Source organism: Stegodyphus dumicola, chromosome 1 (assembly GCF_044657685.1).
Source record: "Stegodyphus dumicola isolate Sdum_Otavi_A_Nest chromosome 1, ASM4465768v1".
NCBI classification, from domain to species: Eukaryota; Metazoa; Arthropoda; class Arachnida; order Araneae; family Eresidae; genus Stegodyphus; species Stegodyphus dumicola.
This window is the reverse complement of record NC_140768.1, coordinates 208,385,691-208,412,987: the sequence shown is the minus strand read 5'-3', so window position 1 is coordinate 208,412,987 and position 27,297 is coordinate 208,385,691. Positions and strand designations below refer to the sequence as shown.

Below are 27,297 nucleotides of genomic sequence, written 5' to 3'. Positions count from 1 at the left end.
CCAATGCCAGAGTATGTAAATTTTAGTAGAACGCGCAAGGATTCAAATTATCAGCGGAAGTATCCTGAGTTAAATAGAATGGAAACGAGTTCGAGGTGTGCTGTTCTTACTTCACGAGCGCGGAGGTAGTTAGCCAGAAATTGAAGAACCCCGCGTTTCGGCCTGTGTGCTTGCCTCGGAGAATTGTTAATCGTTCAACGTGATATTCAAAGTTTGCTGAATTAGCAGCGGTATTGTAAAACGCGGTGAGGTTAGTTACGTTTAGAGAGCCTTGTAGTTAGAGTCTTGTTATTATTTCTTTTCAGGTTCTTATTTTTATTTTACCGCCGGGTTGGCGTAGTTTGTGAGCGTCAAGAGCACGCAATTGTAATTTCTTAAGTTGAATAAAAAGGGACTTAAACCCTTAGCAAGACTCTATTTTCCAGTTTCAACAGTCACCTCTTGGTTGCGTGCAGTTTGGAGGCGCGCAACTCTACAAGTTTAATATCAGATATAAATTGCAATTTGTTGTGTGGTTCTGAAATTTTACATTTAGTCTTGCACACTATAAAATTTTAAGTATCAGTTGTTTTATGATATTAGGAATTATTGCGGACTATGTCTGAAACTGCGATTACGAAAACTACGTCTCATGGTAATTAAATGAACTAAATAATAACGTTATTGATTCCACATTTCTAACATTGATTCTGAAGGTTGAGCCAGAATAAATCACATTCGCTGTTCGGTTTAAGAGTGAAGTTTGAGATTTAAATCGTTAGTGTATCAATATTTACTTCAGGCTGACTTTATAGGAATTTTATTGTGAACTTGGACAAAGAAATGGTAGCATGCCTTTCCATGAACGAGATGACGTTAGGCCTCAAGTTAAATCGCGTATTTTACCGTGGCACTCAACTAATGGAGTAGGAAATTCCACATCGGAGTAGGAAAAACATTCCACTCCTTTATATTAGGTTGTTACAAATAAAATGGCTGTTGAATGATGTCTGATATCTCTTTATTTTGGAAGAATTCAAGCGCTGACGTTTACGTAAATTTTTTATGTCATGTGACAACATAACATATAAATAATACAACAGTAGTATTTTGTTTCATTTAACAAGTTAAAATTTAATATCCGTAATAGAATGGAATGCATTGAACAAAATTGCTATAATTTACTAGTGTCAACTGGGAACTTTGAGACAGCATCAGTAGAAATCATCAGTAAAGCATTCAGAGGAGTAACAATTAATCAGAGATCCTATCGTCATTGGTTTGCAAAATTTCGCTCAGGAAGTTTGAGATTACAAGCAGACCCCGCGGCTATCGTCTTTCCTTCATTGAATCGAATGAATTAAAGGAATTATTAAACCTGAATTGACACAAACTCTACAAGAGATCGCCCAGACTCTAAATACATACTTTTCTCGTTGTTTCAAGGCAGTAACAACTGAAAAAATAACGAACCTCAACAATTGGATGCCTCACAAACTCATTGATGAAAATAAAGCATTGCGTGTGATTTTTCTGTCTTAAGAAGAAGAATCAAAGAAGAGAGGTTCCTGCATCAAAATATTGCTTGATATGAGAAGTGGATATTCTATGATAATTGTGTACGTGATTAAGAGCGAAAAATGATCAAAGAAGTACTCCAAAGTCATGTTTGTAATCCGAAGAAATGTTCTTTACTGTAAGTTAATGTTATTCACTATTCTTTACGAAAGGGGGTGATAAACACATCTTGGTATTGCGCACATATGATCCACATGATGACAAATATACCTTAAATAACAAGCACTTGTGAATAGACATGGATTCCCATTGCTTCTAGATTAGGCCCAACCACATGCTACAGTGTCAATCATGTAGCAAATTAACAAATTAGGATACGAAATTGTGCCTCTTCCTCCATAGTATCTTGACATTTCTCCAATAGATTACTATTTTTTCTCTACTTAAACTATTTATTCTCCAAAAACTGCTTTGACAATGACGCGTCAAGTTATCTGCCAATGGAGGACTTCATCACTTCCAGAGGTACTGATTTTTACAAATGTACTGCAAATAACCTTACCACGCTTTGCAAAATCTTGCTGAAGATTAAAATGATTGAATAAATATTGTTGTTCTTCATTTTTATCTTCTCTTTCAAGCGCTTTAAAATGGCGATTATTAGGCATTTAGTTTGAAGCAATCCATTACGCATCCCCCAACAAAAATAAATAAATAAAACAGAAGAGGGAAATTTGAAATATTCATTGAGCTCACCTTTACTCATCATTAAATACGCAAGCGAGTAATGGTTTGGGTACAAAACATAACCTCAAGTAAAAATCTCGTCCGAAGCTAATTGCCCAAGACGGTGATCAGAGCTCGCGTCTTGGAAATTTTGGAAAGAAGTCCTAGGTTCCTTTTCATCAAGAGCTTTATTTGTTTACTTTGAATGCATATTTCAAAAACTTAAAAAAAAATTTGATCTGAGACCATTTGGAAAACAAGTTGGTTTTATCAAAGAATAAATTCAGGAACACATTATTTCAGTATTGTAATAGATGGTTTGAGTTGCTGCATTTCATCCTTTTATAAGTCATTTGCAGCCTTTTGAAACTTAAAATCTTCTTCCGCTTGTTCGCCATAAATCACGGAAACCGAGTCAGAGTATATAAAAGTAGAAGTTCATATTCTGATTAGAATTTCAGACGTTTAGATCTTTTCTGATCGTCAGAAATTTCCTGGGTTCATTATGTTTGTCTCTGTTAGCTTAAAAGGAAATATCTAAGTAATAGTGTAAAATATTGAAGCATATAGACTTTCATTTCTCTGTTTATTATGTCTTACAAATATTATCCATTATTTTTGTAAGATTCTACATACACTTCTGAAGAAAATTTTTCAAATATTATTGAAGATTAAGATGTAGTTTTCAGTTGGATTTAATCTCTGAATAGGTTTCTAGAGTAAAAATAATTTCCTAATTTATAATCCTAAAAATATGTCTTCTGATTCTACCACCACGTATGGTAGGAAGTTTGTCCATCAAGTTATAAATCCTACCTCATCAGTATCTACTGTAAACACTGTATTAGTAAACAAAACTTTAGTTAAGTCATCTGCAATGGGTGGAAATAATTGCTGGAAACCACAAATGCTGCTGTGATTAATTTTATTGGCAATAATGATGTATTTTTTTGTTTTATGTTTTAAGTGCACTGATTTTTTCTGTCTTTCTGTCCCCCATTCACGAAAGAAACTAAGTTAATTTACATAGCATATTTTAAGTCCAAGGAATGTAAAAATTATTTTTAAATCATTATTTTCTATTCCATTTCAGTTTTTAATACAGGATCTATTAAATATATTTTGTAACTTTTATAAGAATAAATTGAATTTAATTCAAAAAATTAAATTTAAATACAAATTTAATTAAATATTCTTTGCGCCATTGCTGCAAGGAATGAAATTTAAATTTAAACAAATTTTAATTTAATTTTTAACAAATACGTATAAAAGTAAAAAAGCAAATTTAAATCCTAAAAAAAGGAAAAAAGCCAAAATAATTTTTTAAAAAAAATGTGCAAACATATAAAAGATTTAATACTCGAACTAATCTACAATATCATTTAAATTCAGAAGCAAAAGCAAATCAAGTGCAAAATCAATCCATGAAAATAAATTTACTAATTTAATAAATTAAAATTAAATTAAACATTTAAAAAAAATGCATATGTGAATGACCGTTGAGTAGGCAGGAGACAGACTTATCAAGGGGAAGTTGCCTCCAAACCTAACTCTCCAATCATTCAATTCGTGGTTTCGTCATTCATGCAGGCAAGGGTAAAAGTCAAAACCAAAAGTAATTCCAATATAGTGGTTCCCTTAGAAATTAACATTTAAGAATTAAAGTTCAAAAAGGAAAATACTAATGAAGTCTTTTGAGAAACAAGCAAGTAAAGTCAAGAATTAAACTTTCTTTTAAAAAATTATATTTTTTAAAAAATTAATTTTTTATAAAAAATAATAAAAAAATAATCTAGAAACCAATGTATTTTAGAAACCGTTGTCTACAGAAACCTCCCCTACACGAATATGCATATCAATAAAAAGAAACTAAAAAAGAACTAGACATAATCCATATAAACCAATAAAAGAAACAAAAAGAACTAATTCACAATTTTTAAAAAACAAATATATATTTAAGAATATAATTTCATATTTAGAAAATACTTAGATACTACATAAAAAATTTAAAAAAATACTTAAAGCAAGTAAATAGTAAGTTTTAATTCTAACTTACCTACTATATGAGTGTTGGGGTCTGCAAAAGTGTTGTAAAAGAGAAGTAAGTGTGTTTTTCAAATTATATAGATGACGCTTATGTAGGTAAAGTTGAGTGCCAAGTGCTATCTTTCTTATAGTAAAAAAATTTTTTTGTAAACATTAATATTAAAAATTAAATTAAAAATTAAAAATCCTAAAGTAGTAATTATCAATTTTTAGGGAATTAAAAACTGAGCCAATCAAGAGATGTAAGTTTGCTTGAAGGAAAATAAAGTGAAGTGGAATTGTGAATAAAATGTAAACTGTTGTTTGTAATGTGAAATGTGTGTTCTGTTGAAAAAGTGTGTAAAAATTGTAAAAAAAAAAAAAAAAAATTAAGTAAAAATTTTTTTGTGTGAAAATTGCAAAAAATTAAAGTAATTAAGAAAACTGAAATGTTTAATATTAAAGTTTTAAAGTAAAATTTCCCAAAATTTTTTGAAAAGAAGTCCTTAAAAAACCTCTAAAAAATTCCAGAAATTTCTCAAAAATTACTTTAGGAAGTTAATTAAAACTTAAATTTAATGAAAGAAAATATTAAAAGTTTAATGAACTTGATTTCAATTGGTATATCAAAACTTAACTAAATACTGGCTAAAGTACGGAAAATTAGAAGAAGGAGATTAAAATCTTCACTCAATTCGGGCTATAATTGAGACTTTTGAAAAGAGTTGGCCCTTTATTAGTAAAAGGAAAGAATCCAGTATTGATTAAATATACATATTTACAAAATATTTACAATAAAAATTTACAATAATTTCTCTACTCTTTTATATCCTTCATTACCCTCCAGCTAAGGTTTAAAGTAATGTTATCATATCCAAAAGAGCCAAAAAATTATAAAGTAAAGTCAAGGCCTGCCTTTTTAATATACAAATCAATAAATTTTGGTGGTACTTGGTTATCAACTTGTACATTAATTAGCTTTATTATTTCTCCCTTTAAATCGTCTATTTCAGTACATATATTTTTTATTCTGATAATTTGGCTATGAAACGTGTTTTCTATTACTTTCCTTAGAGATATTAGAGTTCCAATTAATTAGTTTAATAGTAGGAAAATGGAAATTCCTTCTTTTATCAAGTAATTTAATTTTGCTGCGTTTAATAATTTGCAGGTCTAGGAATTCAATAGTATCTTGATTCGTATTCGTTTTATTAAGTGTTAAACTATTTGGGTAAATTTTGAATTGCTCAAAAGTAGAATTATTATTGAAAGTTATAATATCATCTATGTATCTAAAAGTATGAGCAAATAGCTTTAATTCATTTTTATTTAAACTTAGTTGGAATTTATATTCAAAAGTAAAAAGAAATAGGTTACAAATTTGTGTAGAACTGTTTGCTCCCATAGGAATTCCTCTAACTTTTTCTGTAGGAGGTTTCTGTAGACAAGGGTTTCTAAAATACATTGGTTTCTAGATTATTTTTTTATTATTATTTTATAAAAAATTAATTTTTCGAAAAAAAAGTTTAATTCTTGACTTTACTTGGTTGTTTTTCAAAAGACTTCATTAGTATTTTCCTTTTTGAACTTTAATTCTTAAATGTTAATTTCTAAGGGAACCACTATACTGGAATTACTTTTGGTTTTGACTTTTACCCTTGCCTGCATGAATGACGAAACACGAATTGAATGATTGGAGAGTTAGGTTTGGAGGCAACTTCCCCTTGATAAGTCTGTCTCCTGCCTACTCAACGGTCATTCACATATGCATTTTTTTTAAATGTTTAATTTAATTTTAATTTATTCAATTAGTAAATTTATTTTCATGGATTGATTTTGCACTTGATTTGCTTATGCTTCTGAATTTAAATGATATTGTAGATTAGTTCGAGTATTAAACCTTTTATATCTTTGCACATTTTTTTTTCTAAATTATTTTGGCTTTTTTCCTTTTTTTAGGATTTAAATTTGCTTTTTTACTTTTATACGTATTTGTTAAAAATTAAATTTAAATTTGTTTAAATTGTAACTTTTATAGATATTTTTCACACGGACAGCATAATTTAATGCCATAAATTGAAATTTCATTCCTGTATTAAGAATTAATACGTAGCTTAAAGTCTGGTTAAGAATTAAGGCGTGCCTCATAAATAGTCACAGCTAATTAGAAACCAAAAATCAACTCTTAAGCCGAAATAAAGTATGAAAATAGCTTGCAGATAAGAATGAAAAAAAAATCCGAAAGCTTTCAGATTTTATATTACGCCCAAAGGCGTTTTTTAATGTTTTGTGTTTTATTTTTAGTTATTAAATATCATGTTCTTCACACTTAAACCACATAAAATTCAATTTAGCAGCAGTATCACAAAATATTTAAAATCAGCATATCTTTGGAATTTCTGATAGACAGTGTCTTCGCGCTGGAGATAAAAGTGTTTTTTCTTATACAGTGTTGCCATTGCTCACTTTGATATTGTTGCCCTTGTTAATAAAAAATTCGTTAAAGTTTTACAGTAAATAGTAAATAGACAATAAAAAAAATTCCAAATTTCAAATTCGGGCTTCTAGGTTCTCATATTCAGGTGGAGGACTACCTTATTCAAATTTGATCGCTGTAGCTACAGTTTTTTTAACAGTGCGAGAAACATGCATACATTCATGCAGATTCTTCATTATTTAACTTCTTTAAATATAATAGAGGGCGATAATATTTGATGGCAACAATTTGAAAAATGGAACGGACATTTATAATAAACGCAGTTTTCGAGTCATGTAAATCATATGATGTTTCCCTCCAACTTTCTTTTTCACTTATTTCTTAGAAGTTATATCTCTTTTTGGAGAGAAAGAATAGACAAAATTTTGATCTGTCCTCTTATCAAAGGTTAGCTGGGCAAAAAACCTGGAACTGATGCTTTTACTGGAGAACGTATTGGAAACCGGAAATTCGTACTGGAGGAACAGCAGCCAATATATCAGATATAATGACATCTTTTAAAACTCGGTATTGCAAATTTCGAATGAAAAAGTTTTTTTTTTTTTTTTTTTTTTTTTTTTTTTTTTTTTTTTACTAGAAATATTATAATGATCCTGGGAAACTTAAAGTTAACCCTCAAACTGATATGGAGCTAATTTGTAGAAGATGAAAAATAATAAATAAATCGAAAATATTGTTTTCGCATGCAAAGTATGATTTACTATTTTAACCTAAAAAATCTAATTTTGAAATTCCTAGATTAGTGCTTGAAAAGATATGACGTCAAAGACTTTAATTTTGTTTTCCAGACACAAATTTTAGATTATTGGAATTTCTAATGAAAGTGTTATCATCTGATTACGAAAATGACAGCGGAATGGTTGAAATGTTATCTCAGCTAAAAATAATGGTTCTCTAATGGTAATGTACCTGATTATAATATAACACATTCTCTACTGTTGGCAATGGAATAATTAATATTGCTTCGAAATGTGTAAAGAATTTTTTATTAATTTTTGTTTGCTTAGAGTGTAAAAGTCTTACATAGCAAATAAACACATATACAAATTTTGACATTCTGTAATGAACATCATATTTAAAAATGAATTACTGTGCATACCCTTAACGAAACTTTCTATTTAATTTTAATTTTCTTTAGTACTTGACGATTCTGTGTTCGACTTAATTTGAACTTCAATATAATCATACGTTCTTGAAGCATTTACATACTGTTGAGTGTTATTTGATACTGTAGCTGATAACAAAATTGTGAATGCAGCCATGAAATCAACATGTCAGAATACACAGAGAAAAGATCCTTATTTTTCCTGTAAGAACGTCTTAGTACGATCATTATGCATAACTGATTTGACGTTAATTAGTGTTAATTTTTTTAAATACGTAGAATTTCTTTTCCATAGTTACAGTTTTTATTAATATTATAGTTTCGTTAATTAAATCTAGCTACTCATAAGAAGTTCTAAAATAATTCGCATATAGTCGAATTTTCAGAGTTTTAGTTCCTTTAATTTAAATTACGGATTCCCGATTTATTCCTCCGTATCCAAAACTTTCAGTTTCCGATAATGACTACAAAGTAAGATGCATGATTTTAGTAAATTTTAATATGAATTCTGAAAATTGATAAAGAATTTAATGACAATTTTTTAAGAACAAATTCTTCATATATGCCAATGCATGCATTTGTTCATCTTTTAATAAAGAAAATTTCATGATAAAATATCTATATTTTTTGTTTCAGTGAACCTGTCTTTACCAAAATCAGAGTGGATAAAATTTAATGTTAATTTTACTAGTTATTATTTAGTAAACTATGATTCAAAAGATTGGAGAAAATTTATTCATATTTTACAAGATGATTATACGGTAAGTTCTTAACTTTGTCTTTTTCTGTAACATTCCTTTATTTTATTATTTTACTTTTGTAGTTATTCTAACTAAACATATAAAAATTGTTAGAAAAATTATTCCCAAAATATAAGTTTTAAAAAATAAATTTACATACTTTAATTTCTTAAATGCAGTACGCTGCAGGCTTTCATTTTGTTTCGAATTTCGCTTTAATAGGTAAAACAAACAAGAATCCTTCATCAAATATGTTATTGCTGTTGCTGTTTCCTTTACTTGAAGTATCCCCTGTCCTCATTTAAATATCGGAATATCTGTTGTTATGCTACTTTAAATATCGCTTAATTTCTAAAAAAAGAAGTGCCAGAGCGTATGGAAGGCCATCTGAAAAGACAAACAAAAATAAATAAATAAAATAGCTATAAAACAATAAAATAATTAATAATTTGAATAATAAAATGATTTATAATTTAAATTACATAGAATGTAAAGAAATATATAAAATTTTCATTAAGTTAAATTAACTATAAATAGTTAAAAAATAAAATACCAGACCTCCTTTTATTCGAGACTCCGACTGGAATAACAGTTTCAAAACAAAGAAAACAAAGAAATAGCATAACGGAAACTCCGAATGAAGATCTGAATATACGACATAATGTACTATTTCAAGAGATGGCACAAAGATCATTCTTTTCTGACATATCAATCAAAGAAAGCAAAATGGTTAAAGCGTTACTATTGAAAACAGATAAAATGCTAGTGCCAGTATGAAACTAAGAAAATTTTAACCAAAACGTGTTTGTACGAAAACAAAACGAGAAGGCACCGACATTTTCTGACCAGATCTTCTGCCAATAGGATAAGAGCTACCAAGTGGAATACCATAGAGGAAAAAAATTGTCTCCGAATCTGAAAGTTGATTGGTAAGCTGAGAATAAAAGTAAAATTCTAAACAAACAATCACTTTCATTAACTATATATAGTTGCATCTTTTTGAAAGGATACGCAGGTGCTCTTTTCCATGAGACGTTACTAGTGTTGGACGTATTTCAGCCCTTTATTTCATTATTTTGTGTTTTAGTATGTTAATATGTTAAATGCATTGTAATTTGAAGTTAATTTACAAGCATGAGCAACGGTTATCCTTCCATCTTCTGCTGTAAATTGGCGAGTCGCTAAAACCGCTGATACCGAATCGTCAAATGCAGCACTACTATTGTGATCACTTTTAGTACTGAAACATTTACCCATTTCTAAACACACTCTCCTGAATTTACCGTACTTCCTGGAGGATAAGATTTAGATAAATAGATGAGGATTTTTGTTTCCCTAAGAAGCTCGACATCGCCCATTTTTAAGGCTTGCTTTTTCTAAAAAAAGATTTATGAAATCATTTTATTATCTTAAAAGACTTTGACGAAAGTTTTTGCGTAGTATTTTTTTAAAATGAGATTTTACAGAATTTTATAAAACTTACGTTCTAAATACAGAGTCAGGCTTCAAATATTATCACATAGGTAACTTATTACAGTATTTGCATAAATTAAAAATGAAAAATATTTGTAGTTCTGTCATTTATTTTACTGACTACCATATTATGTTCCTTAAAGTAAGCATGTGAATATTATTAACGCATTTTTAGAATTAGAAAACGTATAATTTATTTGTATGAAAATGCTTTCGGTATACCAAACGTACGCAATACTTGTGAACAAAAGAAAGGAAATGCTTAAGCAGTTTTCTTTAAAGGTCTATAAATTATTCACTTTAAATTAACCATTATAGCTAGAATTTCAGTTTCATTCTTTCTTACAAGCAGCAAATAACACCATTATCACTTTAAATGCCTTTTTAATATAAATATATTTAAGTTATTCTTTTACTTCTGTTATTTTACAAACGAAAATATGTAAGACTATTTCTTGATTAAATTTTCTTTTCTACTCATCAGATTTACAGCTTGCAGTTTATTTACCTGAAAATAGGGAACTGTCGATTACTATATATTAAAATTAAAACTGTAGAGTCGTGTATTGTTTCAGATATAGAGTATAGTCGTAGAGCATACTCAACTGACATCATGATATATGCTATAACTTAGTTTTTTTTTTTTTTTTTTTTTTTTTTTTTTTTTTTTTTTTTAAAGGTATTCTCTTCGTCTGACCGAGTTAATCTATTGTTTGAAGCATTTGCTCTCGCTTCCGCTGGGCACCTGGACTATGAAATACCTCTGAATTTAACCTTCTACTTGAAAAACGAAACATTCCATGGGGCATGGAGTATTGCTCAAGAAAAATTAGTCCACATAAAGGAGCACTTCAGAACAGATCGAGAAACACGTGATATTATAAAAGTAAGGAAATTCAGCAAATTATTCTCCTCTAATGAACTTTGCTTTATAAAGCATTCAGCATTTGCTTATTCTATTTATTATATATTGCATTTACTCAGGTAATTTTTCCTCTTTTTACTACCTATCATATTCTCTTTAAACCAAAGAAAAGAGTAGTATATCCCCCACTATATGCGGCCAAAGGATGCCGCCATGACGTAATAGAACAATAGATAACGCAACAGGGGTATACCTTTTTGATGTGCCGCCACCGCCATCTTGGATCACGTGACAACCGAAACTGACGATATCAGCGCCATCTTCGATTTCTCCGAAAGGGACACATTGGAATGACGTCATAATAGTTTCGTTTTGATTCTGTGGCAACGACCCTATTTTTGAAAGTTTTTATTTTTTCGTAGCAGGGACAATACTTGTTTATGTTTATGGCAACGGTATCTTCAACCACGTGTTTGGAATGACACCACTTTTAATTTATTATTTTTAATTATTTGACACGTGATTAGTTATTTAATATGTCATTATTTTAATTATTACCCATTATTTTTAACTATTTAGTATTATTTTAATTATTAACTTTATTGAATTTTTATTGAATTTAATATTATTTTCCCTCACTTTTAAAAATAACTCGACGAGAGAGATTCGAACCCGCCATCTCTGAGATGGGAGGTCTAGCGCTTTACCGCTCGGCTAAGTCCTCCATATTATCAAACCTGTTATTTTTCTGTTTGGAGCGAAAATCACCATGACGTCAATAGGCTGGGGAAAACAGGCAAACGTCATCTCTTTCACGTTGCAGCATGCCGAAATCACTTCACGCTTTCTACATCTGCCCTGGCGAACGTATACAATCTTAACAACCGATCAGCATTTTGCTAACAATATCTATCTTATTTCAGCCAATGTTTTCATTTTTCATCTTATTCTTACTATTTTTTAAGTTATTAGTTAATTTATTAATTTTTGCTTTAATATGTTTTTCCTTTCCGAAGCATGAATTTTATTTTTAACTTTCGCAAATTGACGTTTATTTCTACAAAAGTGAATTTGCATTTTCTTTTTTTTTTTTTTTTTTTTTTTTTTTTTTTTTCCCTCCAAATTTATTCCTTTTTGTATTTTTACTTTATTTTTTTTTTATATTTAATTTTCTTTTTGGTTTTACAAAAGTAATATTTATTTTTACGAACTGAATTTTTCCTTTTCACTTTTTTATTTTGAAAAGTATTTTTTTTTCCAATTTTTTTTTTCCTTTTCGCGTTTTTACTTTACTTTATTTTAATTTTTTGTTTAACTCTCTTTTTGGTTTTACAAAAGTAATATTTTTATGTACTTTATTTTATTTTTTTTGTTTAGACTTTTTTTTTTTTTTTTTTTATTTTACAAAAGTAATATTTATTTTTACAAATTTAATTTTTCCTTTTCGCTTTTTATTAAAAAAAAGGTGTTACTACATTTTTAACTTAATTTTTTTACAAAAGTAATATTTAGTTTCATAAATTTAATTTTTTTGAGTTTTTTGTTTACACAAATGCAGTTTTTGTGTTTTCCCTTATACATTTTACTTCCTAAAGTAAATTTCATTTTTTCCCCCTTTCCTTTAAGTTTCTTGTTACATTTTTATTTTAACCTTAACTTTTTCCCCTTGTTTTAAATACAATATAGTGTTACATTTCCATTTCTCCAAAAGTAAACTTACCTACATTTCTCTGTCTTTGAAATTTTAAGCTTGAATTTACATGCATATAACTTCACTAGATAATATTTTCTGTAACTTTAAGCCAATATACACAATGCTCATTCTATATAGTTTAACTGGAATACTACATTTCTTATTTTTTTACTACTTAAGTTGGAGATACTCAGAACTTTTCCTTCTAATGCATTGTACTAACTATTAATGACTGTATTAACTTTTTGGCCAACTATACAAAACCTTATTGATTCCCTTTTACACGTCTTACTTTTATTCAAAGGATTCACCAAACTATGTCTGACAAGTGTAATTTTTACACTTTCCATTTACACATTTACCCTTATATTTAACTTATAAAACATATTTATGCTGTATTTCTGATTCCTTTTTCCCATAATAAATACAGACTTACACATGTTTCTGTATTACACATTATTCTTTCGGTTATAGAAATTTCAAACTGACATTGCTTAATAATGAACTTTTACAGCTTTTTTGACATTTAACTTCTCATAGATAATAAATAAAATTACACACAAATAATTATACAAAATAGGTAATAATGACAGAAAGTCCATATAATGATCTACTATAGTCACCAACTTTAAAAATTTTAACGCATTTTTAATATTTCATAAGAAAGACCACACTTTTTTGAAAAGCATTATTTTAATTAACATTGGAACCACGCAGTCCTGCGCACATGTATAACATTTTTATTTATCATGAGCATGACACATAATAAGTAAACAAAATTTTCACAAAGTACGAAACACATTTCTCTTTTAACTGAACTGTACTCTTAAGAAAAATGCAGTATGGAATGCTTAGAACACTCAGGGCCACAGTTCCTCATTTCCCCACGCATTGACCAAAATATACACGTACTTTAAAATCAGTTAAACAAATTCAAATGTTAGTATTCAACCAGGAATACTTCACAAATTAGATGAAAGAAAGGTACACAATGAACTTGAGTGATAAATACAGAAAAGCATGTAAGGACCGAGAAAAAGATGTATTCGTGGAGAACTTTTTTAAGATAAACTATTTTTGCACATGGGTTACATTTTGCATTTCAGATTAAGGAAACATTCAAGATAATTCCTGTATAACTAGGGATTTTATTCACACTTGTTAGTAATGTAATTTATTAGAACAGTCACAGATATATAGGACAAGTATGCCATTTCCAAGGAAAACAATTTTCCCAAGCCAGACTTTAACAGTGAAATATAAAATGGAATAAGAAAATCCCATATTTTAAACAAAATTAGTATCTGAGTATGCAAAAATATGAACAAGAAACGAATATTTTTTTCTGAAAATGTTCGGAATGGTTTAAGTCAGGACTAGTTTCATGAAGAGAGCATGAAAAATAATGATGAATTTTTAATTTTATTTTGTCTGTAGTACATTTACTTATGCTAAAATCTTCCATTTGGTTGACTGTACTTTACATTTAGACTCAAGTTGATAAATCAGAGTGATTTTGTGTTTTAAAGCTTCAAATTCAGAAATATTACAACTTCAGAAATAATACAACTCAAAAGCAAAAAGATTAAAACGACAAGAGAATATACTGCAAGCAAGTGAACGTGATTAAATGACATTTTTGGGCCGATTTTCATGAATTCATAGATCGGGTGCAAAATTTTAATGCGCTGTATATGAACTATTTTTCAAATGTATTACGATCACTGTTTTCCAACTATACATAGACTTTAAGTAAACATTTCATGTTAATTTACCATTTTTCCTGAGATTTATCTACGTATTTACTAAATTTTTGCATTTTGTTTATAACTATAATGCCAAAAGGACATAAGAGAACATTTGTTTCTTGAAAATGTCCATATTTTTTACCCAACTTTTATTTCTTTCATAGCTTTGAAGCAACCTATTAAACACATAGTTATCCTGTATTGACCAGACAGCCGTTGGTCTTGCCAGTGTCTGAGGGAAGTCTCAAAGCTAGAGAATTTAAGTAATATTTTACCAGTACGGAGAACTTCTTACGGCGTTTTTGATGAAAATTGACCGAATTTAGTAGTTCATTACTAACCTAGGAGCCTTTAAGTATTTTTTTTATTCGAAAAAAACACACAGAAATTATCATCAAGATTTTCCATACAAAATACAAATCCATACAATTTTCCATAAAAATTTGTTCCCAAATCTTTACAAGGACTTGTAAAAGATAAATAAGGAAAATATTTGAAAATTAAATGATTTGCAGTGGCCGAAATATTCAAAGTTTCAAAAGGTGCTTCACACACAAAAAACAAAACAACAACAAAAAAAAAAAAAAAAAAAGGTTTATGAAAGCACGAACACATCACAACCACCCACAAATAACTTCTATCACAACTGAAAATTTTTTACTCAAAATTTACATTGAATGCAGGAAAAGAAACATTAGGGGTTTCAAAATGAAAATTCTCATCTAAACTTTCCGGAATGAAATGTACAGTATTTCAGGAAATATTCATTTAACTTCCAACTTGTTTGCAGTTTTGTTAAATCATATGGAATGAGCGTATGTGAGACACGAAATGCATTCGTATGCAAAAAAATAACAAACATTTAACTATCTGACAATGAATCAAATTTCATTGGGAAATGTAATGGCATTAAAAGTAGTACAATATATCTGTATGGAAAATCTTGATGATAATTTCTGTGTGTTTTTTTCGAATAAAAAAAATACTTAAAGGCTCCTAGGTTAGTAATGAACTACTAAATTCGGTCAATTTTCATCAAAAACGCCGTAAGAAGTTCTCCGTACTGGTAAAATATTACTTAAATTCTCTAGCTTTGAGACTTCCCTCAGACACTGGCAAGACCAACGGCTGTCTGGTCAATACAGGATAACTATGTGTTTAATAGGTTGCTTCAAAGCTATGAAAGAAATAAAAGTTGGGTAAAAAATATGGACATTTTCAAGAAACAAATGTTCTCTTATGTCCTTTTGGCATTATAGTTATAAACAAAATGCAAAAATTTAGTAAATACGTAGATAAATCTCAGGAAAAATGGTAAATTAACATGAAATGTTTACTTAAAGTCTATGTATAGTTGGAAAACAGTGATCGTAATACATTTGAAAAATAGTTCATATACAGCGCATTAAAATTTTGCACCCGATCTATGAATTCATGAAAATCGGCCCAAAAATGTCATTTAATCACGTTCACTTGCTTGCAGTATATTCTCTTGTCGTTTTAATCTTTTTGCTTTTGAGTTGTATTATTTCTGAAGTTGTAATATTTCTGAATTTGAAGCTTTAAAACACAAAATCACTCTGATTTATCAACTTGAGTCTAAATGTAAAGTACAGTCAACCAAATGGAAGATTTTAGCATAAGTAAATGTACTACAGACAAAATAAAATTAAAAATTCATCATTATTTTTCATGCTCTCTTCATGAAACTAGTCCTGATTTAAACCATTCCGAACATTTTCAGAAAAAAATATTCGTTTCTTGTTCATATTTTTGCATACTCAGATACTAATTTTGTTTAAAATATGGGATTTTCTTATTCCATTTTATATTTCACTGTTAAAGTCTGGCTTGGGAAAATTGTTTTCCTTGGAAATGGCATACTTGTCCTATATATCTGTGACTGTTCTAATAAATTACATTACTAACAAGTGTGAATAAAATCCCTAGTTATACAGGAATTATCTTGAATGTTTCCTTAATCTGAAATGCAAAATGTAACCCATGTGCAAAAATAGTTTATCTTAAAAAAGTTCTCCACGAATACATCTTTTTCTCGGTCCTTACATGCTTTTCTGTATTTATCACTCAAGTTCATTGTGTACCTCTCTTTTATCTAATTTGTGAAGTATTCCTGGTTGAATACTAACATTTGAATTTGTTTAGCTGATTTTAAAGTACATGTATATTTTGGTCGATGCGTGGGGAAATGAGGAACTGTGGCCCTGAGTGTTCTAAGCATTCCATACTGCATTTTTCTTAAGAGTACAGTTCAGTTAAAAGAGAAATGTGTTTCGTACTTTGTGAAAATTTTGTTTACTTATTATGTGTCATGCTCATGATAAATAAAAATGTTATACATGTGCGCAGGACTGCGTGGTTCCAATGTTAATTAAAATAATGCTTTTCAAAAAAGTGTGGTCTTTCTTATGAAATATTAAAAATGCGTTAAAATTTTTAAAGTTGGTGACTATAGTAGATCATTATATGGACTTTCTGTCATTATTACCTATTTTGTATAATTATTTGTGTGTAATTTTATTTATTATCTATGAGAAGTTAAATGTCAAAAAAGCTGTAAAAGTTCATTATTAAGCAATGTCAGTTTGAAATTTCTATAACCGAAAGAATAATGTGTAATACAGAAACATGTGTAAGTCTGTATTTATTATGGGAAAAAGGAATCAGAAATACAGCATAAATATGTTTTATAAGTTAAATATAAGGGTAAATGTGTAAATGGAAAGTGTAAAAGTTACACTTGTCAGACATAGTTTGGTGAATCCTTTGAATAAAAGTAAGACGTGTAAAAGGGAATCAATAAGGTTTTGTATAGTTGGCCAAAAAGTTAATACAGTCATTAATAGTTAGTACAATGCATTAGAAGGAAAAGTTCTGAGTATCTCCAGCTTAAGTAGTAAAAAAATAAGAAATGTAGTATTCCAGTTAAACTATATAGAATGAGCATTGTGTATATTGGCTTAAAGTTACAGAAAATATTATCTAGTGAAGTTATATGCATGTAAATTCAAGCTTAAAATTTCAAAGACAGAGAAATGTAGGTAAGTTTACTTTTGGAGAAATGGAAATGTAACACTATATTGTATTTAAAACAAGGGGAAAAATTTAAGGGTAAAATAAAAATGTAACAAAAAACTTAAAGGAAAGGGGGAAAAAATGAAATTTACTTTAGGAAGTAAAATGTATAAGGGAAAACACAAAAACTGCATTTGTGTAAACAAAAAACTCAAAAAAATTAAATTTGTGAAACTAAATATTACTTTTGTAAAAAAATTAAGTTAAAAATGTAGTAACACCTTTTTTTTAATAAAAAGCGAAAAGGAAAAATTAAATTTTTCCTTTTTTAAAATATGGTAAAAATAAATATTACTTTTGTAAAACCAAAAAAAAAAATTAAACAAAAAATAAAATAAAGTAAAGTAAAAATACGAAAAGGAATAAATTTTGGAAAAAAATCTTTTGCAAAATAAAAAAGTTAAAAGGAAAAATTCAATTCGTAAATAAAAATATTACTTTTGTAGAACCAAAAAGAAAGTTAAACAAAAAATTAAAATAAAGTAAAGTAAAAATACGAAAAGGAAAAAAAATTGGAAAAAAAACTTTTGCAAAATAAAAAAGTGAAAAGGAAAAATTCAATTCGTAAAAATAAATATTACTTTTGTAAAACCAAAAAGAAAATTAAATATAAAAAAATAAAGTAAAAGTACAAAAAGGAATAAATTTGAAAAAAAAAGAAAATGCAAATTCACTTTTGTAGAAATAAACGTCAATTTGCGAAAGTTAAGAATAAAATTTATGCTTCGGAAAGGAAAAACATATTAAAGCAAAAATTAATAAATTAACTAATAACTTAATTAGTAAGAATAAGATGAAAATGAAAACATTGGCTGAAATAAGATAGATATTGTTAGCGAAATGCTGATTGGTTGTTAAGATTGTATACGTTCGCCAGGGCAGATGTAGAAAGCGTGAAGCGATTTCGGCATGCTGCAACGTGAAAGAGATGACGTTTGCCTGTTTTCCCCAGGCTATTGACGTCATGGTGATTTTCGCTCCAAACAGAAAAATAACAGGTTTGATAATATGGAGGACTTAGCCGAGCAGTAAAGCGCTAGACTCCCATCTCAGAGATGGCGGGTTCGAATCCCTCTCGTCGAGTTATTTTTAAAAGTGAGGGAAAATAATATTAAATTCAATAAAAATTCAATAAAGGTAATAATTAAAATAATACTAAATAGTTAAAAATAGTTACTAAATAGTTAAAAATAATGGGTAATAATTAAAATAATGACGTATTAAATAACTAATCACGTGTCAAATAATTAAAAATAATAAATTAAAAGTGGTGTCATTCCAAACACATGGTTGAAGATACCGTTGCCATAAACATAAACAAGTATTGTCGCTGCTACGAAAAAATAAAAACTTTCAAAAATAGAGTCGTTGCCACAGAATCAAAACGAAACTATTATGACGTCATTCCAATGTGTCCTTTTCGGAGAAATCCAAGATGGCGCTGATATCGTCACTTTCGGTTGTCACGTGATCCAAGATGGCGGTGACGGCACATCAAAGGCATACCCCCTGTTGCGTTATCTATTGTTCTATTATGTCATGGCGGCATCCTTTGGCCGCATATAGTGGGGGGTATACTACTGAAAAGGCTTATGCGATGGGTACCACAACTGAAAGGAGGAATAAAGGAAGAACTTATACAATAAAAAAAGCATATGCTGATAGATGTATTAGCATTCTAATATTTGTTGTCTTCAAATCTTATTTTTCTGGCTATTATTTTTATATTTCTCGCTGTTACACATTCTTGATTACAGTTAGAAGCAAAACTTCTTGTTGAGTTACATAATTTAAATCCTCAGAATCATATTACCGGTAAAGGCTTAAAGCAATAAATTTCAAAAAGGTCTGAGAAAGGAAAATATTGCGTATTATATCTACAGTGTCCATGGTATCCTTCAATAGTTAGTGCCGGTGGTAAATTGCACGCAGTGCGATGGCACTAAACCGTTTTCATAGTTTTTCCACTGTTGGGAGGAGAATAGATGCCTATTCTTGAGCAACATAAAAAATATCTTATATTCGCATTTTTATCAATACCTCTTGAAGATTGAATCTTGAGGAGGTGATGTTTATCCACTCCTTCAAAGGAGTGGATAAAATGAAAATTTCCTTTCCTTCAAAGGAGTGAATAAACATCACCTCAATTCAATCTTAAAGAGGTATTGATAAAAATGCGAGTATGAGAGTATTGATTATAATGCGAATATAATTGATAAAAATGCAAATCTTGAGGTTATACGAAAACATGATTGTTTAAAAATAAACTAATGTGTTATTTATTACTAGCTTATTATCTATAAAAAATTAGCAATTTCCATAACAGCAGCAAAAGCTCAAAATTCTTAGAAATTTTCATTTTATAGCAAAACATACTATACTCATGCTAATTACGAGTCACCTTCAAATTTAAAGATGTGAGGCTTTTGAGATCTTATCTTTCAAACTTCCGCAATGGCATGCGGCAGTATATCATTAGAATTGCTAATATAGTCCTGCATACATATTGATGATGCACTCTCCAACTGCAAAGATTAAAATTCCAACCTCTTGAGGGTTAGAACTACGCTCATGCTAAAAAAATAAGCAACAAACGCTAAAAGAGGCACAAATGTAAAAAGGGAATTAAAACATATAATTTACATATGGGTTGCATCTTCAATGCAAACGGGCAACCAAAATTAGCATATAACGCAATCTCGCAGTCACACCGCAACGCATTGAAAGGGGCATGCTGGACCCATGCGTCAGTTCGTAAGCAGAGATAGTACTGTGTAATCGGAGATATCTAAAGTAGAAAGCAAGAACCGAAGACCATTTGCACGACGAAATGCGTTGGAGTGCTGTCAGAATGTTGCAAGCTGATGCAAGACAGTGCGTTATTGCGATAGAACTGAATGCGGATCTGTAGTGTCATTGGTAAGCTGTGGAATCCTCACCAGAGGGATCAAACCCATGTACAAGACGCAGGTCTAGTCGCCAGAGGGTTACCGCAATGGCAAACGATCGCTTCCTGTTGCTATGTGCAAGACACTGTAGATCACTAACAGCACAACAGCTGGCGTCGCATTATCTCTGTTGCAGAACGATGCATATCCAGCCAAACTCTGTCGCGTCGGCTGCATGAAGGCGGACTTTACGCCCAATAACCTGTGGTTTGTGTTCCTTTGTCCCCATCGCATGTTAGAATGCGGTTGGTTTGAGCCTGTGAACATCGCACTTGGACACATAGTAGTGGACTTGGACACCACGTACTCTTTAAGGATGAGTCTCGATTTAACATCCAGAATAATTCCGGTTGGATAATGATATGGCGAGAGCAAGTGATATGCTATCGGGGTCCAAATATTGTCGAAAGAGACCATTACAGAGGAGGAAGCATACTTGGTTGGGATAGCAACGAACGGGCACGCTGACCTCTACGTGATTCCTGGTGGTTCCATCACAACCGTCCTATATGGTGACAAAATTTTAAACCCTCATGTGCACCCTTTTATCGCTGCAATAGGTACCGACGCCATATTTATGGACGATAACATCCGCCCGCACAGAGCTTGAACGGTGCGGATTTATTTGGTGTGTGCGTATTTAAGTATGGCAGAGCACACTACGGCTATCTTTCTAAGGGGAGGGATATTGTCGTGGAGGACTTTCTAGGGGAAATTGGCTCGTATACACGTTTCACATGGGGAAACCACGAAAACACCTATGCAGCCAGCCCGTTCGCGGGATTCGAACCTCGGACCGAACTACCAGTGTTCAGCGACTTTATCGCTCGGCCACTGGTGGGCCCGAGGAGTTATCTGGAGAGTGGAAACTATTCCACATCTACCGTGGCCTGCTAGATTAAGGGGGCTTTAGAAATGCTGTCACGAAAGGGTAAAAGAGCTGCCGTTGACGGCGTGTGTGAAGGTCGTTCCTTTGTTGCTCCGTTTTCTACCCCAGCATTCGCGGAAATACGCAGCGCATCTAGCTAAAATCACCTGCAGTGGATAGCCAACATCTTAAGGAGCACATCGATGCAAAATTTTCAAGATTGGTCCACCGTTTAATTAATTACAGATTAATTGCTTCATCTACGCTTCGAATACCCAAGTAAGCCTTACAACGCGTATTTGATCGCCCGCCCAGCAATCACCTTTCATCGATGAGCCTGGATTTTCATACTGCTAGACGCTCCACATCTTCACGAGTATTTTGATGGTAATTTCATAGCAGTCAGATAATTAGAAGTCGCGAAATTAATTTTTATATGATTTACCACGTTTTAATTTGGTGAACTCTGACCTTTTCCCACTCCGACGGTCAACCGGATGTCATCTACCCCCCGTCGTCCTCGAATTGAAACCAGTCTACAAAGGTAAACAAGAGGTACTGGAGTAATACTAATCAGCCTGCTAATTAAGCCCCTAATTGGCGTAGCATTCTGGAATAAACGGCATTCTTCAACTCAAGCCCCAGGAAGTGGAAGTTTCAAAATTTGGAGAAAATCCGTCAATAACTTCTGAATTTACTAATTTCTTCAGCAATTTTCGGGACTTAAGAAATTCTTCAATTTTTGCGATATTATACAGTGCAGTGTGAGTGTGTTTTTCTCAACCGGATTACATTGGATTACCTGCAGTGCAAGCAACAGATGAAAACAGAAGAAACATAACGGCCAAGGTAGGCCTTTCGTTCTTTAATTTTTTAATTAGCAGCAATAATTAATTATCTCGTCTCCCAATTACCGCAAATATCTGCTATTTAACTACATTAAATTTACTGGTCATCCTTAAGTGACGAATAGTATACAGACTTCTAGAGAAACCGGACTATTAGGTTTTCGCTTAAATAAATTAATTAATTATCTGTACTTATCGGTTCTACCAAATTTACTCCAATTTGCTATGTATCTCAGTTCTCCTATTATCTGTACTCAAGTATAATTGCTTTATTTTTCTTGCATTCTGATAACGTTATCAATCACAATGTATTAACTGGCATTTGTGAAAGTAATGATCTAACTTTAGTTATTCAAATTAATTAATTATTTGTGATTATCGGTACCACTTAATTAACATTTATCTTCACTGAACCTTGGTTCGCATATCTACTCTGCTCAACAGTGTTTTCACTTTTGTGCAATATACAAGGTAGCGAATGACAATAATATATTAAGTATAGAGTGCCACATTAATTCAGTGTTCAAGTAATCAAAACTTTATCTGCACCACAGTAACCTTAGTGATTAGTGTAATACAAATTGTATACAATTGCTTAAATAGGGTATTTAATTGCTTAAATAGTGTAACTGTGTAATAATTGCTTAAATAGTGTAACTATGTGCACGATCACCAAGAATAATGTGTAGTGCATAATGCAACACTAATTTAGTGCCGAAGTGTTAAAGTGTACAAATGTCATACTGTGATAATATACTGTGCAAGTGTTAGCAAAAGTGTTCCGGGCAATCAGTGTTTAGCACACATCCCAAGTGTTTATAAAAGTGCTCTGTGTTCAAGTGTATAAGTATTTGCAACAGTATTCTACCCAATCTGTGTTTAGCACACAGCTCAAGTGTTCACAACAGTGTTCTCAGCGACAAAGTGATTATAATTTACTTTCTCCTGCAACTAAGCAATTGATGAAATATGCAAGAAAGTGACAACTCCATTTTAGCAAGGGACTTCGACCTTACAAATCTAGCCCAGAGAGACACTCTAAGCTACTCGGAGAAGATTCATTCATTTGCAGACGAGGCTCTGCGCATCAACAAAACAAAGTGCGGCAAACGAGCAGTACTTCCAGCTGACTTACGAGACCAAATAAGATTTATAATAGAAGCACTCAGAGAGCTGGCCCTACAGGGTCCAGACAGCGATAACCCTCGGCCTACTACTGAAATAGGTGTGAACACTGAGGAAGAAGTTCTCACAGCACCGATCACCATACAGAAGGCAGCTTCCAACAGCACACGCATTAAATTTTACGCACAAGTTGCCGCCCCGAAGCTGAAGCATACTATTCTCATTTATCCAACAGAGAATACAGCAACCTCTAGCAAAGACCTGAAAACAGTCCTCAACGAGAAATTTCCACTACAAAAGCTGGGAGTCAAAATTAGCACCATCCGGAACCTGCAGAAGGGAGGATTAGCGGTAGACTGCGTAACCAAAGAGGACGCAACGAAATTAGTCAACACCCTACAGAGTAAACAGGGGCAAGATCTGGTCAAGACCAGACAACCACAGACCAGATTACCGAGAGTGGCCATACACAGTGTGTCACCTGATGTCCAGCCAGAAGAATTGGAAAAAGCACTCAGCTCCGAGTTCCATCTATCCAAAGCATCAGCAAAGATCCTCTACCGTCTCAAAGACAGAGAAAATACTGTTAAATGGATCGTGGAGTGCCAGCCAGCAGCTTACCGAAGTCTCCTCCAATGGCCCAAATTGTTCATTGGTTGGCAAAGACACCGCATCGCGGAACACTTCAATACCAAGAGATGTTTCCGATGCCAAGAGTTCGGTCATACTCAACAAGGCTGCACGAATAAAATCTACTGCGCCTTCTGTTCAGGCAACCACAGCATCAAGGACTGCCACGCATGCCAGCCCACCTGTATCAACTGCGCAGATACAAATTTCCGAACACATAGTACAATGCCCTGCAACCATCCAGCATACGACATCCGATGCCCAACCTATGCACGGTATGTTGAGCGAATCCGACGAAGCACAATCTACGAATAACGCACAACGACCAAGTACCTCCGCACCAGCATGGACGCCACACAAAACGAAAAATACACCCACTGAAGATCGACCAGAAAGAAAAGTGGAAACCACCCAGCACCAGACACCCATACGATGCGCTCAAATTAATATGCAGAGAGCAGAAGCTGCCTCAACCCAAGCCATACAACATGCAATACATCATAATTTAGACTTTCTTCTAATCCAGGAACCATACTGCCGTGAAGGCCAGGTGGCAAGTTTTCCCCTGGCATGGAAGATCTTCCATAGGAAATCCACAGCAGAGCAGGCACCCAGAGCAGCCATTGCCTGCTGTAACCCTACCTGGACACCTTTCCTGGTTTCAATGGAACGAGATTTCGTGTCCGTACTAGTTATCTTTAACAATCAACAGTTCATACTAAGCTCCGTTTATTCCTCCCCCAGCGATGACCTCACTGACGCAACTACAGCATACAATCACGTTAGACTGAAATGTCCTACGGTACCACACATCATTGGAGGCGACTTCAATGCCCACAACGTCATTTGGGGCTACCGTGACACGACTCCTAAGGGCCACGAAATGGAAAACTTCATGGCGAGCAATAACCTGCATTTGCATAACAGCCCCTGTGCACAGCCGACATTTGACAACTCGTATCATAAAGGCTGGCCCGACTTGACCCTTTCAACATCGGACATTGTCAACAATATTTACTCTTGGACTGTCATGGATGATGAAAGCAATTCCGATCATAAGTACATCCATTTCCTCATTCAAGTAGACACCAGCATTAGCATTTTAAAAAGGTTTAAGCTTCCGGGTGGCAAGATTAGGCATCTGCATCGCATTCTCAGCGAAACTCTCAGAAGAGAAGAGATGGAGCTTAATACGCATAATGACCAGTATGATATGAATATCTACACAGATAATCTTCTCACCACTCTCAAGGACACATGCGAGCGAATTCTACCAATCAGGACTGCCAAGAAACTGCAAGGTATTACGTGGTGGACTAGGCAGCTGAGACAAATGCGCCAAAGGTGCAGAGCATTACGTCGCTGTCTCCGAACGGCTGTAGACGGCACAGAAACGGAAAGGTTGCTAACTGCATTCCGACAAGCACGGGCTACTTATAAAAAAGCAATTCTAGAAGCTAAAATCAACAGCTGGCGCAATTTTTGTACCAGCAATAGCAATCCTTACGGAATCCTGCATAAACTGGCCACGCAGAAAATCTTCCAGCCGGCACAAGTGCCAGTGCAGCCAGGGAATCTACCACAAACAATTGACTTAGCAGGGTCCACGGCCACAGCACTGCTTGATGCAATCTTCCCAGCGGATCCAGAACAGGATGACACGACGGCCCAGCGACTTTTGAGAAACTCCACAGAGATCCCAAGAACGCCAGAAGATGTCATTACAATGCAGGAAATCACTCACATCTTCCGGCATCTACCACTGAAGAAGGCACCGGGTCCGGACGGACTTGATTATGCAATCTTAAAGGTCGCCTTCCGAGCACGGCCCACCTTCTTTCGCCTCTACTTCAATAAACTCCTGCACCACAGAGTATTTCCACAAGCTTTCAAGAAGGGACACGTGGTACTTTTTCTCAAAAAAGATAAGAACCCAATAGACCCCTGCTCCTTTCGTCCGATCTGTCTCCTTTCAGCGTTGGGTAAGATCTATGAAAAGATCATAGTTAACAGGCTGAAGTATCATATTCACAAAAACAACTTCCTCAGTCCCAAGCAATATGGCTTCCGTTCAGGTTGCTCAACCACACATGCCCTTCAACGAATATATGATGAAGTCCAGCTTAATCGCTCACAGAATCTTCAGACTGCATTCATCTCAATAGACCTCCAGAGCGCTTTCGACACCCTTTGGTGGCCCGCCATCAAGCAGGCCCTCAGAGAGGCGCAATGCCCGGAGAACATCTACCAAGTCTTTGAAAGTTATCTCACAGATAGCCAATTACTTATGGCAAACAATAATGGCGTTGTTACTAAGACCCAAATCAGAGGCTGCCCACAAGGGTCCTGTGCAGGTCCCTTGCTCTGGAACCTGACATTTAACAAAATCCTCGAAGCAACGTAGCCTGATCACACAACTATCATTGCATATGCTGATGACGCGGCTCTCCTTGTTAAAGGTCGCACACGAGACGAAATTGAAGCCAATGGCAGCGAAGCGTGCGCCAAGTTCGCAAGCCTATGCAAAGACCTTAAGCTGAGGATTTCTATCACCAAGTCTTCTGCACTCCTCATCCCAAGACCGGGCACGAGGCCTGTACGTCGTCCCTGTATCCGATTACTTGGCCGCAACATTAAATTCATGGATACACATAAGTATCTAGGAGTGGTCTGGGACTCTGGCTTAACATGGGTGCCACATTTGCAGCAACAGAGAGCAAAAACCTCCGCTATAGCCAGAATGACACGGAAATTTCAAGGAAGGAATTGGGGACTAAATCCCCACATTCAAAAAGTGCTTTATAGCACGGTGGTGGAAAAGATTGCGCTGTACGCAGCTGCAATCTGGGCTCAACCGATGACAACGAGGAAAATCAAGCAGTTAACATCATTCCAACGCCCTTTTGTCATAAGCATCTGCAGGGCATACTGCACAACAGCCACGAGCTCCGCCCTTATTCTAGCAGGTATAGTCCCTCTACACATCCAGGCCGAGCTAGAGGCGACATATACGAGAGTCCTTCACTTGAGGAAAGACGCCTCCTTCGCAGGTACTCTCTACAGTCCAGCACTTTATGAGCACCCCAAGACACCGCTGCACACACATCCAGCGCATAAAGGACTAGGGGTCCAAACCCACATCATGCAACAGCCCAACAAGGAAATACAGCACATCAGCAACCATACACTTTACACTGATGGTTCTAAACATGCTGAAGGCGTTGGCAGTGCTTTCCTGCACTGTTGGCAAAGCCAAGAATTACATAATGGGAAAGGCCACCTAGGTGACAGCAATAGCGTCTTTCAGGCAGAAATGATAGCAATTACAGCTGCTGTTGAATATCTAATAAGCCGAAAAATCTCAAAAGCTTATCTCTATACGGATAGTATGTCTGCCTTGCTGCTTGGTATTC

At 33.1% G+C, this 27,297-nt stretch overlaps 1 protein-coding gene across 1 annotated transcript in view; it reads left to right on the top strand.

The window, feature by feature from the left end:
• LOC118205807 (uncharacterized) overlaps nucleotides 1-27,297 on the top strand; it is a 425,653-nt gene that overhangs the window by 282,596 nt on the left and 115,760 nt on the right. The window contains exons 30-31 of the mRNA XM_085825092.1: nucleotides 8,487-8,611; nucleotides 10,743-10,949. Of these exons, the coding sequence (XP_085681218.1) occupies nucleotides 8,487-8,611; nucleotides 10,743-10,949 (332 nt within the window). The remainder of the gene's footprint in view (nucleotides 1-8,486; nucleotides 8,612-10,742; nucleotides 10,950-27,297) is intronic.